The 16,913-nt window shown below is 35.7% G+C and overlaps 2 protein-coding genes across 2 annotated transcripts; one reads left to right on the top strand and one right to left on the bottom strand.

The window, feature by feature from the left end:
• Window positions 1–2,429: 2,429 nt before the first annotated feature.
• On the top strand, window positions 2,430–7,290 carry LOC110894231 (peroxisome biogenesis protein 2). The gene is made up of 8 exons (XM_022141427.2): window positions 2,430–2,734; window positions 3,119–3,232; window positions 3,730–3,883; window positions 4,018–4,154; window positions 4,280–4,380; window positions 4,454–4,571; window positions 4,652–4,818; window positions 7,026–7,290. Exons 1-8 carry the CDS (start codon window positions 2,603–2,605, stop codon window positions 7,135–7,137), a joined length of 1,035 nt encoding a protein of 344 aa, XP_021997119.1. The 5' UTR covers window positions 2,430–2,602; the 3' UTR covers window positions 7,138–7,290.
• A 4,258-nt stretch (window positions 7,291–11,548) lies between these two features.
• LOC110894230 lies at window positions 11,549–16,106 on the bottom strand. The gene is made up of 6 exons (XM_022141426.2): window positions 15,901–16,106; window positions 14,042–14,150; window positions 13,731–13,909; window positions 13,586–13,639; window positions 12,961–13,514; window positions 11,549–12,261 (listed from the first exon to the last, which is right to left on the bottom strand). The coding sequence occupies exons 2-6, from the start codon at window positions 14,104–14,106 to the stop codon at window positions 11,755–11,757; spliced, it is 1,359 nt and encodes a 452-aa protein (XP_021997118.1). The 5' UTR covers window positions 14,107–14,150; window positions 15,901–16,106; the 3' UTR covers window positions 11,549–11,754.
• Between the last annotated feature and the right edge of the window lie 807 nt (window positions 16,107–16,913).

The following is a 16,913-nucleotide window of genomic DNA, read 5'->3' on the forward strand; positions in this document are numbered from 1 at the left end:
TTTTAGGAAAAAAAATAACTATTTTAACCTTTAAAGATAATAAACTTTTTAATGCACAAACTTTTTAAATTTTTAGTTATGTCCATTGTGGTCATTGTATACATTTTATTAAATGTTCCAGCTACTCTGCCAAACACTAAATATATTTAAAAAGCTACAGCTAGTAGCTATCAGCTACAGCTACCAGCTTCCAACCACCAACTACTTTTGCCAAACATACCCCTAAATCACTAGTGGCACCATTCCTTTTAAGTTTTAAGTACCCTAAATCGTTTTTTTTAATAAAAATAAAAAGGGGATATTGAATTTTAATAACCTCAACTTTCATTAATTGGCCAATAACACCCCAACTTTCGATTTATACACCAGCACTCCTAACTGTCAACTTATTGGCCGATAACACTCTATAACTAACTGAACCCTAACCCGGTTAGTTTTTGCTGATGTGGCATCTAATCTGGCACGTTTTGCTAATGTGGCACATGACGGACAACGGATGTGACATTTTTTTGATGACGTGGGTTAGTTAGGAAGTGTTATCGGCCAATAAGTTGAAAATTGAGAGTGCTGGTGTACAACTTAAAAGTTGGGAGTGTTATTGGCCAATTGATGAAAGTTGAGGTTATTTAAATCCAGTATCCCAATAAAAAATATTGGTCAACGTTCGTCTCTTTTCCTCGGTAAATACAACCCCAGAACTCTACCCGCCAAGTCTACCCGAGAGGGTGGCGACGATGTTCTCAAGAATGGACTCGTACCGTACCCGAATGGTTCCCCAACCCGTCCCACTCTAATGGATGTCATATAGTTACAAAAATCTAAAAACCAAAACATGGTTATAGCATGGAAGGTGACCCATCCAGTCATACACACCTCTAAGTACACCTTTGATATTATGGTTTGAACTTTGAAGACTTGTATTTTAGCAAACAAAATATGGCATTCTACTCAGCTATAGGGATGTGTAAAGTCAACCTCTCCTTCTTTTGACATTTAGTAATGGTATAAAAAAATACTAAGTTACAATTTAAAAAGATAAAGAGTGTTACACTCTGTACCAGCATCACTTTAAATATGTATTTTTTTTTAAATTTCTGCATATCAGAACGTGACCACGTGTATATCAAATAGATTGGTATAATTTTTTTGAAGTCCCAAAGACCATACCCAATAATCAAATCAAACTATCAAAAGAAATTTTGACCCTAAATGTTACAAAAACCTCGGACATAATTCATCCGTTTCTTTGAGTTTTAACTATTCTAAACGGCCCTTGTCTTTGCGTATATCTTCAAGATAGTTTTTGAAATATAAACATCAAGCAAGCAATGAACATATACTAACAACTAAAAACATTAAATTGTCAAACTATAGAAGGTTTTCATCGCTACCATTAACAACTTTTAGGAATCCTCTAGGTGATACCTTGAGAAGGGTCGAGGTCCATAGATCATCCTTTGAGTTTAGCATCATAAGATCCCGGTTCCACACCAGTTCCATTGCTGAGAGAAAGTTTGTCATTCATGTGTGGGATTCTAACTTAGGTAGTGCCTTTACCATAATATCCGAACTTACTTTAGCTTTACTAGTTTCGATTATTTAGTGTCTAGTTTAGGATTAATTTAGTTAATATTAATTAAAGTACTCTCAGCACATTAACCGACCTTAATAAGATGCATGAAGCAGGAAAAAGGGTAATCGGTTACGTGGAATATGCTTAAATTAGGGATTTTTTTTTTCAAATGCAGTTTAATTGGATAGTTTGATTTGTTAGCATCTAGAAAAGAAATAAAGAGATCAGAATTGCTTTTGTTGACCACAAATTAGATTCAAGAAGAAATAGTTCGGATGGGTATCGAAAATTGATGTGTTCAACTAATTGAATTAGGACTTGAGGGTCAAAGTCCGAGTTGGTGCAAAGGCGTAGAGTTGACCATACTATTTTTAAATCACGCCAAACATCCAATTGTTTGACCAATCACATGCATCCTTTCCTCTGCTTGCCCAATACTATTTTTTGGATGTTTCTTTTTTATTTAATTGTTTAATACCTCTTTTTAATATAATCAATGTTTTAAAATCCGGTTTTTATACTGTACCGGATTTGGCTTAAAAACGGTTTAACCGAGTGTATCGGGCGGTTCAACCGGGTATACCGGACGGTTTAACTGATTTTACCGGATGGTTTAACCGGTACAACCGGCCGGTTTTAACCGGTTTTTAAAACATTGAATATAATGCCCACATCCCCACTACATCTATTTTTAGAAAAACGTCCAGTAATGTCCTTTGCTGACTGTACTGTCACATGACGAAAAACGCCCAAAGATAAGAGCTTTATTCACCCAAACCAGTCTAACAAATATTGTCACCGATAGTCTAAAATACAAAACTAAAACTAAAATGAAGCTCACTTTTAATGAAATGCGTGGCGAAGGTTGCTTGAAGTAACCCAAAAAAAAAAAAAAATCTTTATCACAGGTTATACTGTGAAAATGCAAACCCTCTAGCACTGTTGATTTCCCAACGATTACCCGTTTAACCCGCAATCCACATCCCCACCCTCTGGTCCTCAATCTCACCGGCACCACCATACCGGACGATGACAGAAACCCTAGCATCCACGTCATCACCGACGGCAACTTCCGGTGGCACTCCGCCACCTGAAGCCGCTTGGATTAATGCTTACGAACGGTTATCACCTCGTTGGCAATCCTCTGCTCTTTCTCCACAGGTAATCTTCGTTAATTTGTTGTTTTCGAGTTTTTCTAGGGTTTCTATTGTGTTAGTTATGTATATACTGCGTGTGTAGTGTTTATGCAGTTAATAGCATGTAGTTTGATGTTTGGAGTTGAAATTACGGTCCGTTAGTTTGAATTGTACAGTGAATCTACTTCAGTTTTAGTTTTAGGTATTGTTTGTGGTTTGATTTTACAAGTAAATTGATATTATTGTTGTTAAGAGTTGTGTATGAACACGTATTCTAATTTAGGTTACGGTTAATCTGTTAATTGATCAGATCTTATCATCGAAGTATGGTTACTGATTATAGAATAGTTTTCTAATTTATTAAAAACTGGATAGAATTGAGTTATTCTGTTTGTGCCGTTGTTTGCAGTCTGTAATTCCGATTGCAATATCCAGAGTTAACCAGGTGGATGCTGGAAGACTGGATATCGAAATGTCAGCTATGCTGAAAGAACAAATGGTTAAGGTCTTCTCTGTAATGAAGGTACATCACACAGTTATATATTTTGTTTCCTGCTTGGTTTTGAAAAGATGCGCTCCGAGGCATGAAGCGAGAGCTTCACATATGTGAGGCGTTGCTCTATGTACAAACAACCAAATGAGCTTTATGTATAGCAAAGCTGCATCTGTTTCATCTCCTTTACGTATCAGCCTTGTATCAATTAAACCAATTATGATCTCTTCATTGTTTTGGTCATTTTTTACATGTCAGCCCTCCTCCACACCCTAGTTTTGACCAATTTGATCCACGTGTACATAAAGCGTCGGCTCAAGCCCCTGAGATGCACCTTTTAAAACCAAGCTAAATTGTCAAAAGTTTTCTAGTTCCACTACTATTTTACTCATGTTGGTTTGGTGTAATTGTGTTATCCTTTTCCACCTTTTTGGGATGTTCCGTGATCACTATTACAAAGTTAAGCAGTTAATACTTGTAGCTTTATTTTGGAGGTTAATTTGTTACACTTGTCTTTTTGGGATTAGCCAGGATTATTATTTCAATACGAAGCAGAACTTGATGCTTTTCTTGAGTTTCTTATTTGGAGGTTCTCAATTTGGGTCGATAAACCTACTCCAGGAAACGCTCTCATGAATCTTAGATATCGAGATGAACGTGCCACAGATATGAGGGGAAAAAGTAAGGTTTTAACTTAAGTATGCCATCTATGTTTACTTCATTTCCAGCCACACAATACTTTAGGTTAAGTGGTAATGCTTAACTATTATTCTTACAAGTTATACCTGACAGTTTTCATTAATGTTGACTTACAGTTAGGACAGGGTTAGAGGGACCAGGACTCACCGTTTACCAGAAAATATTGTATTGTATTGCCACAGTTGGTGGTCAGTATATATGGACCCGTTTGCAGTCCTTTTCTGCTTTCCGTCAATGGGGTGATTCTGAACAGGTATCTTGCATTCAATCATGATACGTTAATACAATTAATATGTCTTTGATGTAGTATTGGAGAGATAATATCGTTTTTCCGTTCTTCTGTTTCTTTTCTTATTTGGTTGTCTGTTTACTGAACAGAGGACACTAGCTCGTCGAGCATGGCTTATAGTACAACGTATTGAAGGATTATATAAAGCTGCATCTTTTACTAATCTGCTTGTGTTTCTTTTCACAGGAAGGTATGTTATATTGTTATATGGTCTTGTTAAATTTCAAATTGTTTCTTTACTGATCTTTATATTTTAAATACAGGTACAGGAATCTTATCGAGAGGGCTTTACGAGCAAGACTTGTTTATGGGAGTCCTCATATGAACCGTGCTGTTAGTTTCGAGTATATGAACCGGCAACTAGTTTGGAATGAATTTTCGGTAATTCTAAACTTATTCGATCATCATATTATATAATTTGGCCATATATGTACGTATCTTAATTCGTTGTTGTTTCGCAGGAAATGTTGCTGTTGCTTCTACCCCTTTTGAATTCGTCTACAATGAAGAATTTTCTGAGTCCGTTCTCAAAGGATAAAGCTTCAGGTTCTAGTGGGGATGAGACACTATGCCCCATCTGTCAAACCAATCCGACAACGGTCTATCTTGCGCTTCCATGTCAGCACAGGTCAGACCTCGTTATCGACTATGTTATTCGAGTTTTCCTTTATACTTGTTAAGGTGTCATAACGGGGCGGGTTGGGTAACAGGACAAATGGGTCGGATTGGGTTGTCTTATTAACGCCTTTTTTCCCTATTAAAAAATATGAGTAACATGTTAGAATAAAACAATCAATGAGGTTGCGACTTGTGAATATATGAATACACTTTTTGGCAACTTTTGACCTATTCGTCCCATTTGGCCCGTTTTCTTAATATGATTTTTTTTTTCATTCTACCCGTTGGACCAGTTATCAGTTGAATACAACCTGAACCTTTTTGTTTTCATGTAAAGGGTTAAAATTCTCACTTCCAGTGTTTTTGTTGGATACAATAACCTAATTTGAACCTAAATCCGTCTACGATTTCATGGAACCAACTCTTTGGAAAGTAAGAAAATGGTTAGGGTAGGAAGGCAATTACAATGACAGTTATACAATCTTATCCATTTATCTTGTGGTTTTCGTCTTCTTAAGAGTTGGAAAATGGGCCGGGCACTCGGGCAGGTAGTTTGGTAGCGCGTCTAAACTCGCATTTTCGGTACTTGGGTTGACCCTGAAATACTTTTGGCCCAAAAGTAATTTATTTGAATTGCAAAAATATTTATGGAAATAGGCCTTACTTTTACCAATTGCTTGTACTTTTGGGCCTGGTTCAAGTAAAATGACAATAATACCCATAACTTCACCAAGCTCTTTATTCTTCTTGCTTTTCTTATACTCTAACTTATGAACTCTACAACACTCATGAACACTCTAAACAAATCTTATAAATCTTTACATTAAATTCATATTTTTTCCTTTTAGAACCTCACTCTCCCTTTGACTTTTCTCTAGAATCTGTCATCAATCCACTAGCAATTATCATCCTTGCTTGCAATATGAATGTTCAAATTTCAAATCCTAAATCCCCAAGTTCATACTTTTACAACATTGTTAGGATTTCAACTTTCTAAATCTCAAAGAACCATAAAGGTTAATCAAATCTAGCGAAGTGAAACATTACACTGCTACGATTTCATAAGCTGTGATATCATTGTAAAGATCTCTAAAGTTTGTGTTGTATATAGGGCTGTAAACGAACCGAAGGAACACGAACAAGGCTATGTTTATGTTCGTTCGTTAAGGAAATTAACATGTTCGTGAACTGTTCACGAACGCATACCGAACATAAGTTTATGTTCGTGTTCATTCGTTAAGGAAATTCAGTTGTTCACGAACAGTTCGTGAACACTGGTCTCGAACACAAACGAACGCAAGCAAATAAAAACAAACGCAAACGAACATTTAACTTGAAAATAAAAAAAATAAAAACATCATTATCCTTAAACATTGAATATAACTAGTTAAATACAACCATCAAATGATAAATCAAGACACAAGAAATCTACTAGACCACCAAACGATGAATCAACTTTAACTAACTTAGACATAATTATCCCAAAAATGTCATAGAATGTCCAAATTTTAGCTGCTTAGAAAATTAGGGTTTCATGTTTTCAATATGTTTAGATAAAAGGTTTATTATTTATTATTATTTTTTTGAATATAATCAAACAACCACAAACGAACGTAAACGAACATATTACCAAACGTTCACGAACGTAGTCGAACGAACGAGACCTGTGTTCGTGTTCGTTCGCTAAGCTAACCGAACGGAATTTATTGTTCGTGTTCGTTCATTAAGCTAATCAAACGAACATAAACGAACTTCCCGCCGAACGGTTCACGAACTGTTCGCTGAACGTTCAGTTCATTTACAGCCCTAGTTGTATACTTGAGTAATGAGTTTTAGCTTAAAAAAATATTCAAGAAGAAATGAAGAGGAAAAGGGTATTTTGGTACTTTTACTTGGACGAGTACCAAGTGTGCAAGCAAACAATAAAAGTACGAACGCGTTCCATAAATAGCTTCGGGGGATAATTTCAAGAATTTTCACCATACCGCAGAAGCGCTTTTTGTAATTTACTCGCTTTTAGTATGGTGTGATTTGCGTCAAATATGATTAAAAATGTCATTTAATCTCAAATCATATGATAATATTTTAATTAAAATGACTTCGGACGTTTTATAAAATTAAAGGTACATTTCGGGTAGTTACTGCTATTACTGTCTTAGTAACGGTTTCATGCAGTTACAATTTAGCTGACAATAGTAACGGTTTTGTGACCGACAGGTACTGTTATTACTGTCTTAGAACAAGGTGTGCTGCAACTCCATCATTTCGGTGCTCCAGATGCAGTGAACCGGTTGTTGCAATGCAACGGCATGGCGGTTCTGTTCCATAACACTGAAGAATCACTAGTTTATACTTTGTAAGAATGGTGGCACAGTATGGGTTTTATATTTAATCAGGAATTAATATTTCCTTTGAGAAAAACAAAACAAATCAATTCAGATCAAAAGAATTAAATTAATTGTTTTAAATGGGTGTTTTGGCATATGGAAGTGATTATGTGATTTTTAACACGTAGATAACAGAGTTCGAACCCGATTTTTAACAATTGAAGTCGAGCCTGAGCTGACCTTGGCTCGGCTTGGCTTGGCTTGGCTTCTAGTTGCTATTAACATTTGTAAACCTTGTTTTAACCAATCTTCATATTATACATTAGTTATAAACCACGATGGTTGCTATTACATTAGTTTGTGTGTAGAAGAGCTTATACTGTTATATCAGTCTGTTCAAACCACAATGCCAAATGATCCGGTAAGCCTTTTCGCAATGGGGTTTAAACTCTCACCACATGGTTGAAACGAATTTACCGATGCCATCGTGTCAAAGGTTAAATTTTGCTGGTACTTTGCCGCACTCTCATTCAGTTTCTGTACTTCCTCCACCGCCGGCCAACATTCCACCGGCGGCCAACATTCCACCGGATGTATTTTCACCTGTGGCAAAGCACCAGTCATTCTCCACCGTTTGCTCTTCACACACGGTGCTGCTACAACATTTTCGTCATCCCACTTCACAACATATGAACTATCATTCCGAACATCCTTTTCGTCATTAGGTTCAGATCTTGATTTCGTTGAATCGCCCGAATAAGCTGAACATTCTTCTGGACTTGCATTTGTTTCTCGGCTAGTCGAGAGTTGACTTGTGGTTCCTGATATGTAATCCAAAATACGTTGACGCATAATTTCTACTTGCTTAACAATATCATCATCATCATCCGATTGATCTTTTTCACGATCATTGTTATCATCGTTTATCGTTTCTTGAATGTTAACCATCCAGCCGTTTTTGTGGTCATTTATACGAGGTTCATTTCCTTGATTTTGCTCAACAATAACATCATGATCCGGTCATTTTCACAATCATTGCTATCGTCAGTTATCGTTTCTGGAATGTTAACCACCCACTCGTTTTTGTGGTCAGTTAAACAAAGTTCACTGTCTTGATCATCACCAACAGTTCCGGACCATTCCACACCATGTTCTTGAGCTATTTCTTGCATGAGTTGAACTTTCATCTCCTTCGTTGGAGAGTCCGGATCCAACAGATCGATAAACTGAAAGACACCACACGGTTTTTTCTATCAGTTTAATATTTAAAAAACATGTTTTACTTAAGTACGTTTTCAACAATAACTAACCTCTTTGTTGACCAAAGATTCAAGTGAATTTCCAAACATGTCGAAAAACAAGCTTCTAACTTCGGCCAGTTCAGGCACATCACCAAATCTTGCAGCTGCATACGTCAAAGACGACACTGCTTCCTTGCATTCACCCGGGCACTCATCATTCATCGCTTTAAGTTGGTTCAAGATGAGTGTGCAATATCGCTCAACAAATTCATACGATAGTAACATGTTCTCGTAGACATATAGCCTCCCAACCTGTTTTCATTTAACTATAAGAACCAAAAACTTAAAAGTCTTAAAACTAATAATAAGATCATATAAACATATATTAAGTTACCCCTGCGAATGCATCCGAATTATGACCGATTCTCATTAGCTCGGCGATATCACTCCGATAATGTTTTCGCATTACGCTTCGTCTTCTCTTTATCATCGCGATTCGCATCAACGTCCCTTTGATGAGCAGTGTTCTGCATAATCAAACATTTAAAAGATTAAACTTGAACAATGTACAACATCAAACTCGCTAGATTACATACCTTTTCTTGTAAATTTTGCGTTTCAACAAAGCCTCAGACATGTTTGTGAACAGCTTCCTGATAACATTAGCGATAAATGCCAACAACTTCATGGTAACTTTTATGATAAATTACAGTCGCAGATTCATTTGTTAAAAAGAGTATGATATAATATGGAGTTAAAACAATTAAAGGAGTATAATATAATATGGAATTTATAACGATTTAGTATATATGGTAAGGTCCTAAAACATCTATGTTAATTATTACTTTGTATTTCTACTTTTTCGTAAAAATATGTAAGATTTTTTTTTTTTTTTTTTTTTTGTTCCTTGTAAAAATATGTAAGATTTTTCTTGTTCTTTTTAAGGTATCACTCAACGAAACTTACTCCTTTTAAAGATTTTTTAATCTTTATTTTCTTAAAGATGTGTATCCTAGCAAAGATAATCGAATATGATTTTAACGTATAAACTCTAAAGTTTTTATCTTATTATATGTTCAGTTAACCGAAAATGATTTATATTATCTCTATCCATTTAAAAGGATGAGACTATTTAAAGATACGCGACGGGTTTTGGGTTTGGTATACCTATGGGTATTTTTTTTTAAATTAATAGGTTTACTCGAAACTTGCGGGCATACTTGATACCTGACGTGTAATTCCCGATAGAAACCTGATGGGTTTTTGGACGGGTTTGCGACAAGCTTATCTAATCGGGTTTGTGGTTGGGATTATCAAATAATTCACTGTATTATGTTTTGAATGAATAAATTACAAGAATGAGATTACAATATATATAGCATTTACAGGAGTGATTTGAGGAAACTATTTTAAGTAAATGATATGCAATAATTCTGATGAAGAGAATAATGGATGTAGAGCAATCCATGGAGAGTAAGTCAAGGAGGATTATCCGTAATACGCCCCTGCAAGATGGAGGCTCCATTGGAGACGTCAATCTTAGATCTGAATTTTTGGAATGGGCCTTTTGACAGTGGTTTAGTTAGGGTATCAGCTGGTTGATTAGCCGTGTGGCAATGAAACACACATAACAAGCCGGCAACACTTTTTCGCGAACAAAGTGGTAATCAAGGGCGACATGCTTCATTCTTGAGTGATAAATCGGATTTGCACATAGATAAGTTGCTCCGGTGTTGTCACAGTATAAACGTGGTGAGTCTGCAATGGTGAAATGTAGCTCGTGTAAGAGATTTTGAACCCAAGCAATCTCCGCAGCAGCATTTGCTAGGGCCTTATACTCGCCTTCCGTAGAGGATCTTGAGACTGTCTTTTGCCGAGTGGATTTCTTGGAAGTTATATTTGCACCAAGATACAAGATGTAGGCCGATGTGGACCGTCCTCCATCATTGACTCCACCCCAATCCGAGTCGGCAAATGCATTGATGGTAAGCGGAGTGTTTTTGTTGAGAAACAACCCATAATAAATTGTACCTTTTTGACACCGTAGAACTCGTTTAAGGGCCTGCATATGCTTCATTGTTGGAGCATGCATGTATTGCGAGAGTTTGTTTACCGCAAAGCACACATCTGGTCGTGTAAAGGCCAAGTACTGAAGAGAGCCAAGGATCTTGCTGTATGGAGTTGGATCAATGCGAGTGGACCCGTCATCAGGTGAGAGCGGTTCAGAAGAGTGTTATTACATTAGTGTAGCTAGTATTCTAAAAGTGTTATTACATTCATAGATGGATAATATCCCCATATATATTGAAAGGATTCATATATAGTTATATCATAGGAATTGATTATTGGTGATTGGAAACATACTTTCTAGAAAATGACGATATTATTATAATTTCCACAAATAGTAAAACGTGATGTTACATTTTTCCAACTAACTATAGTTCCTATCATGTCTATTTTGAATGGATATCATAACTCATAGTCAAGATTGATTAATGTTTTACGAGTCACAACTCGCTTATTAGAAATATAGTTGCTACGAAATTACTATATTCATGTATTTTCCACATAATAGTACAACGAGATTTGGAGGGTAGGGTTCGGTTTGCTTGTGTCCCGGAAAGAAATTAAGATTAAACAAAACCCAGTTTTATTTTGGTTGGCCGATCTTGTTGGTGACCTATTTTTAATCCAAAGAAACAATAAAGATTTTCTCTCTTCCAACACTTTAGCAACACTTGCTTTCTTGTTTTCAAAATAAACTTGATTTCTCTCTTTCCAAATGCACCAATAAGCTATAGAGACGATTGCATGGATAACTTTAGCTTTCCGGATTTCCACATTTAGATTTTTATGCAACTTACACAAATCTCCAACCTCAAACGCAAAAACTGGGGGAATACTACACCATTCATGCCAAATCTGAGAAGCAAATCCGCATTCGGTGAGAAGATGGTCTTCTGTTTCCTCACTACTTTCACACAATCTGCACAAGTCCGAATCAACTTGCACGTTCCTTTGTTTCAAAGCAATCCTAACCGGAATTCTTCACGAATCATCATATGTGCTTGACTTTTTATAATTTATAATTTAATCTAAAATATACCAACGAACATACAAACGATCATAATGATCGCTCCTACTTTCAACAGATAGTATTTGACCAATAATATTACTTTAAATAACTATTCATATATGAAAAAGCTTATTATTGAAACAAGTTTGAAGATTTGTTACATGTTCAAAGTATACTTCCTGCTTTCTTTAACAACTAGCTATCTAATATGGGGTAGTACAATACAACAATCCTAAACTTTAGACCAACAAAGCGTCTTAAATAACCAAAGAATTCGTTAATAAACGCCATCTAATTAAACTTCAACATCCTCTCATAAACTTGCTTTTACCATTTGGTATGCTGAAATCTGCTGGATTTCTATTGAAAGAGCATATGAGAGTCGCACAGTTTTGTGCATCCGGCCCTACTCCAGCAGGCGTCATCATGCTCGTTTCAATGTGACTTTGAAAACCACCACCAAGTGTAGCTTTTGTGGGCATAAAACACATCATTTCAACTGAACAAAAATCTTTCTCTCGCTTTTTGTTAGTAATGTTTTTGACTTGATGTTTTGTTGTAGTTTTAGATGATGTTTTAGTGACGGGTTTGTTGCCGGATTCTATTGAAGGGTCTCGGATCTTTTTCTTGGCATGTGCACAAGTCGTGTTTGTCTGAAGCTCACGTAGGATTTGTTTCTGTTCGTTAAAATGGCGAGCCAAGAGCATCACGGCCTCCATTTCAGAATCTTCATTTTCTTTTTGTGTAGCTTCCTTGCTACTAATGTTTGCAGATGGATTACTTTCTTGGCTGCATTGTAACCGGAAATCCTGAAAAATAAAACTTAAAATCACCATCCAAGAAACAACATTAAAAATAAAATAAAAACATAAATTAAGGAAGTTCCTCCCATTTACTTTATGGTAATGTTTTGGTCGCCTTACCAATCCACCGGTAGCTAGGACTGGTTGGACCGGTTTTAAAAACTCGATGATGTCAGATATAATTTTAAACTTAAAAAAATATATATGTATCGCTAAATTAAAACAATATATGGAACTACTTTATCCGAATTGGATATGGAATGTTAGAAAAATATCATCATCATCATGATACTCAGTAAATCCCACCAGTAGCAAAGCTAAGGTAGGGTCAAGGTAAGATGTAGACAGTCTCACCTCTACCCCATAGGAATAGAGAGGCTGCTTCAGAGACCCCCGGAGACCCCCGGCTCGAATGTTAGAAAAATATGAAGTATAAATTAAATATGAACCATGATGTGTAGAATAAATTTAAATGAGATCTTGAAGGGAAAAAGTAAATAATATTTTAAAATCCAGTCCAGCGATGGATTCGGTTTTTGGTTCAACAGGTCCGACTCATAACCGGTCGGTTCAAATGGAGGAGGTTCGAAAGTACTCCACCAGACCGGTTATGTAGGCGGTGCCCGTCCAACCAGCCTGGCGTGGCCTAAGAACAATACCTTAAAGGCAATTAACTTTTAGGATTAGTGAGGTTGATGGGGTGACCTTTTTATGCTCCGGCATTGTTTGTGTATCGATGTCATCAGTTTTTCTTTTCTTTCTCGAGGTACCAACGTTTGAATCCTTTCCAATCGAGTCTTTGGATCCATGATTTGACTTTTTATCCTGGTCAACACTTGGCTCTTCAACTCCAATCATATCCTTCTTCTTGTTTAGTATTAAATCAGTAATATCAACACCCTTTTGCCTTCTAAAATATGCAGCCAAAGTGACATCATCATCTGAATCATCTTCACCTTCTGCAGCAAATCTCTTGTTAACATTTTCAGGATTTGTTATATCACAACCGGCTCGAAGTTCACTTGCAGGATCCTTATATATATCCGACAATAGACGAGACTTGTTCGATTTTCTTCGCGGTTTGTTTCTTCCAGGTTCGTTGTTATCAGCAGCCTCATTATTCCTAACTTTAGCGCCTTCATTGACATTGTTTTCGTGTCGGTTTTGACCATTATTGACTTTGCAAAAAGTCAACTCTGATGACCCATTGCATACAACTTTTTCCATATTACTATCCACTCTTAAAGATTCAATCATATCTGCAAAAACAAATATCCACTTCAACATTCTTACGAATTAAGTGCATAAGAAACACAAAAGCCGGTAATACCAGTTGTAGTTTCGGGTCGGTCCTCTTTACCAATATGATTTTCAACTTTAGATACTGTTACAAGATCAAAAGGTTGAAAACTAAGAAGAGACATCAGAATTAAATAACATAAAGGTTATATAGTAAAATCTTATCTTTAACTTACGGTTTGTAGCCTTTGTTGTGTCATCTGAACCGTTAATATTAGTGGGACAATGCTGGCTAGACAATAATTTAGACTCTGATGATTGACATGAAGAAACAACCTTGTCGTCAGGATCGCGTAATGATCCAAAAGGCCAACATTTTACTGGATTTTTCTTGCGAATTTCAGCGACATAATTACTGCATTAAAAACAAATTGTTAATTGGTAAAAGTTTATTGCTTTTAGATGAGCCAAAGGGAAACAAGAACTTCAAAATTAAAATATGAATAAGTAAATAAATGAACCTAGTTACACTAAAACTGATACATACCGAATAGAAAAATTGATGAATATACTTATTTCAGTACTTTGTTCTTTGTTGAGATTGATCTCCATTGAAAGTAATCTCGTAGATTGACAGTCCACACCGATACACTAATCTGTCACACAACAACTTGTACAAATTTGAAAAAAGAATGCAGAAATTTACAAAACACATAACACGATTTCAGTCCAATTGATAATCATTTCCGCACAACCAACGGCAAAAGGATCTAAAACTAAACGAGTTGCATATTAGGTTACAATATTAACTTTGTGTCACAGATTAAAGTAGGGCCAAACTATCTACACACCAAGTGTGTAGATAGTCACCCTTAAAAGGTATTTTTTGTCCTTATATGCACACCTTGCAGTGTCGAACTGTGTCCAAAATGCGGCGTTTTGGTCCGGTTAACCAGACAAAGACTGACGGGTGTCTGAAGGGTCTGTTGACCGGACCAAAACGCCGAGGTTTGGCCGCGTTTTGGTCCTGTCAACCAGACCGGGTGTCAGTCTTTTGTCTGGTTGATAGGACCAAAACGTGGCCAAAGATCGGCGTTTTGGTCCGGTCAACAGACCCGTCAGTCTTTGTCTGGTTAACAGGATCAAAACGCCGCGTTTTGGCCACAGTTCGACACTGCAGGGTGTGCATATAAGGACAAAAAACACCTTTTTTGGTGTGTAAATAGGCAAAATGGTGTGTAGATAGGTACACCCTTAAAGTATGCCCTAACAAAGTTTGTAGTGTACAAAAACAAAAATGAAATGTTATACTAAAGTGCATACCCTAGTTATTATAATGTCCAATATGTTAAATTATATCATAAATCACTTATGTCTCACATTTGCTAATTAAGTCGCGAAGATGTTTTTTGTACACCATTGATTCTAGGTTTAGATCTATTAAAACCTAGAATTATCCATTGTAGATAATATTTATGCTTGAATTTTGCATAAAACTAAACACTGCTTTAATACATTCAAAGAGGCATAAAAAGCATAACATGCCTTCTAACCAACATTACCACTTGCAAGGTCAAGAACCTGAATATTTTATCTAATGTATATATGTTACACACAATGTAACATTAATATTAGATAGAACATATTATATTAGTATAAGGGTTACTGTTATATAATTAAGATATATAGTTAGGAGATATAATTTGATTAGTTTCCTTTGTAGTTATTTTCATCGTATTCGTATAAATAGTTGATGATCAGTAACACACACAATACATGTTTTTATTATTCTACATATAATATAAGCCTGAATACGTAACATTTTATCGAATGTATGTTAGCTACAATGTACCTATAACATAAAAATTAACAAAGAATCCAAATTATACAACATTACATACATAAATGAATACAAGATAGGTCATTTAACCACCTTTTTTAAGGTTACCCTACATAAAATAACACCCTCAGACATCACATACCAAACTCCATTGTCTTATCCACTGTACCAAAAGTAAGTTCAGATCAAAACTAGAAACAAATTAACTGCAATAGCACAAAGTAATTAGACCTCTCTCTCCTCATGAAACATATAATCATGCATATGATTATTGATATTTTAAAATAATCTATAGGGAAGCATAAATTCAGAAGTTTGGCATAATTAAATTCGACTTAAAGGCAAAAGCTTGATGGAAACAATTAACATAATATGCATATATATATATAGTTTAACAAAAGATTTATGATCAAATTGCTACAAAAGGCAAAGCTCAAGACTCAAGTTATATTATATAACCATAGATAAGAAGATTCAAGAAAAGATACATATACACAGCAAATGAGTGATCTTGATACATAGCTAGTAAAAAAGAGAATATATGATCAAAAATAGGAAAAACCCACCTCGTGTAGCTGATTGTGACTAAAGTTCTTGATGGGTGTCATCAAGAATCAAAGAAATATGGAAACCCATCAAAGATCTTGATGAAAAATCAGCTCAAAAGGACTGGAATTTCGTGGGTGATGTTTGGAAGTTGTGTGAAACCCTTTTGTTGTTTAGGTTTAGAGAGAGAGAGAGAGAGAGAGAGATGTTAGAAGGGATGAGTAACAGTTGTTCAAATTTAATAATATTAATTGTTTTTTATTTACCTTAAAAAGGAAATCTTGAGATATAGAAAGCCTTAAAGAATTGAAGTTATCCATTTATACCCCCTACATGTTTAGCCTCTTTCTATATACAACCCCACACTATAATGGGGCATTTCTTGTTTTTTTATCAGTTTTGATAATAAGAAAAACACCGTTAAAATTTGTAAAATGTATTAAGTCAGGGTTTTTTCACGTGATACAGCAAGAAACATGGTGTTACGTGTAAAAATGGTGATCAAGCGTGTGAGCGAGAGATAGAAGAGAAAGAAACAAAAGAGGAAGAAAGTCTCAAATTCATTCGCTAATCTCATTCCAGTAACCAATTCGCTTATTAACAACTAATACAATTGACTAGCTACACCTTCAACCCTCATACTATGCTATTATTACATTTGACCCCCCTCTACTATTTGATACCTAACATTACTCCCCCCTTAAATATACAAAAGATGGCATACATATATTATAGAGTTAAATGCAATTTGCATCTCTGTGGTTTGATGGCGGGAGAAATTTGCCTTTCTAGAACTTTTGTATTGCACTGTACCTCCTCATGGTTTCCATCTTTCAAAGTCCGCACCCCTGCCCCGTCAGATTAACGTTATCTTTCATTTAAAAAAATATGTGAAAAGGCCAAACTACCATTATTATCATTTCAGTATAACCCCTACGGTTTTAATATTCTAACACCCTTTAAACAAACTCATTCACCAAAATCCAAACCCATAAAACCTCCATTAGCGAATCCAAACTCATTGACCCATTAC

This window comes from Helianthus annuus, chromosome 12 (genome assembly GCF_002127325.2).
Source record: "Helianthus annuus cultivar XRQ/B chromosome 12, HanXRQr2.0-SUNRISE, whole genome shotgun sequence".
Classification (NCBI taxonomy): domain Eukaryota; kingdom Viridiplantae; phylum Streptophyta; class Magnoliopsida; order Asterales; family Asteraceae; genus Helianthus; species Helianthus annuus.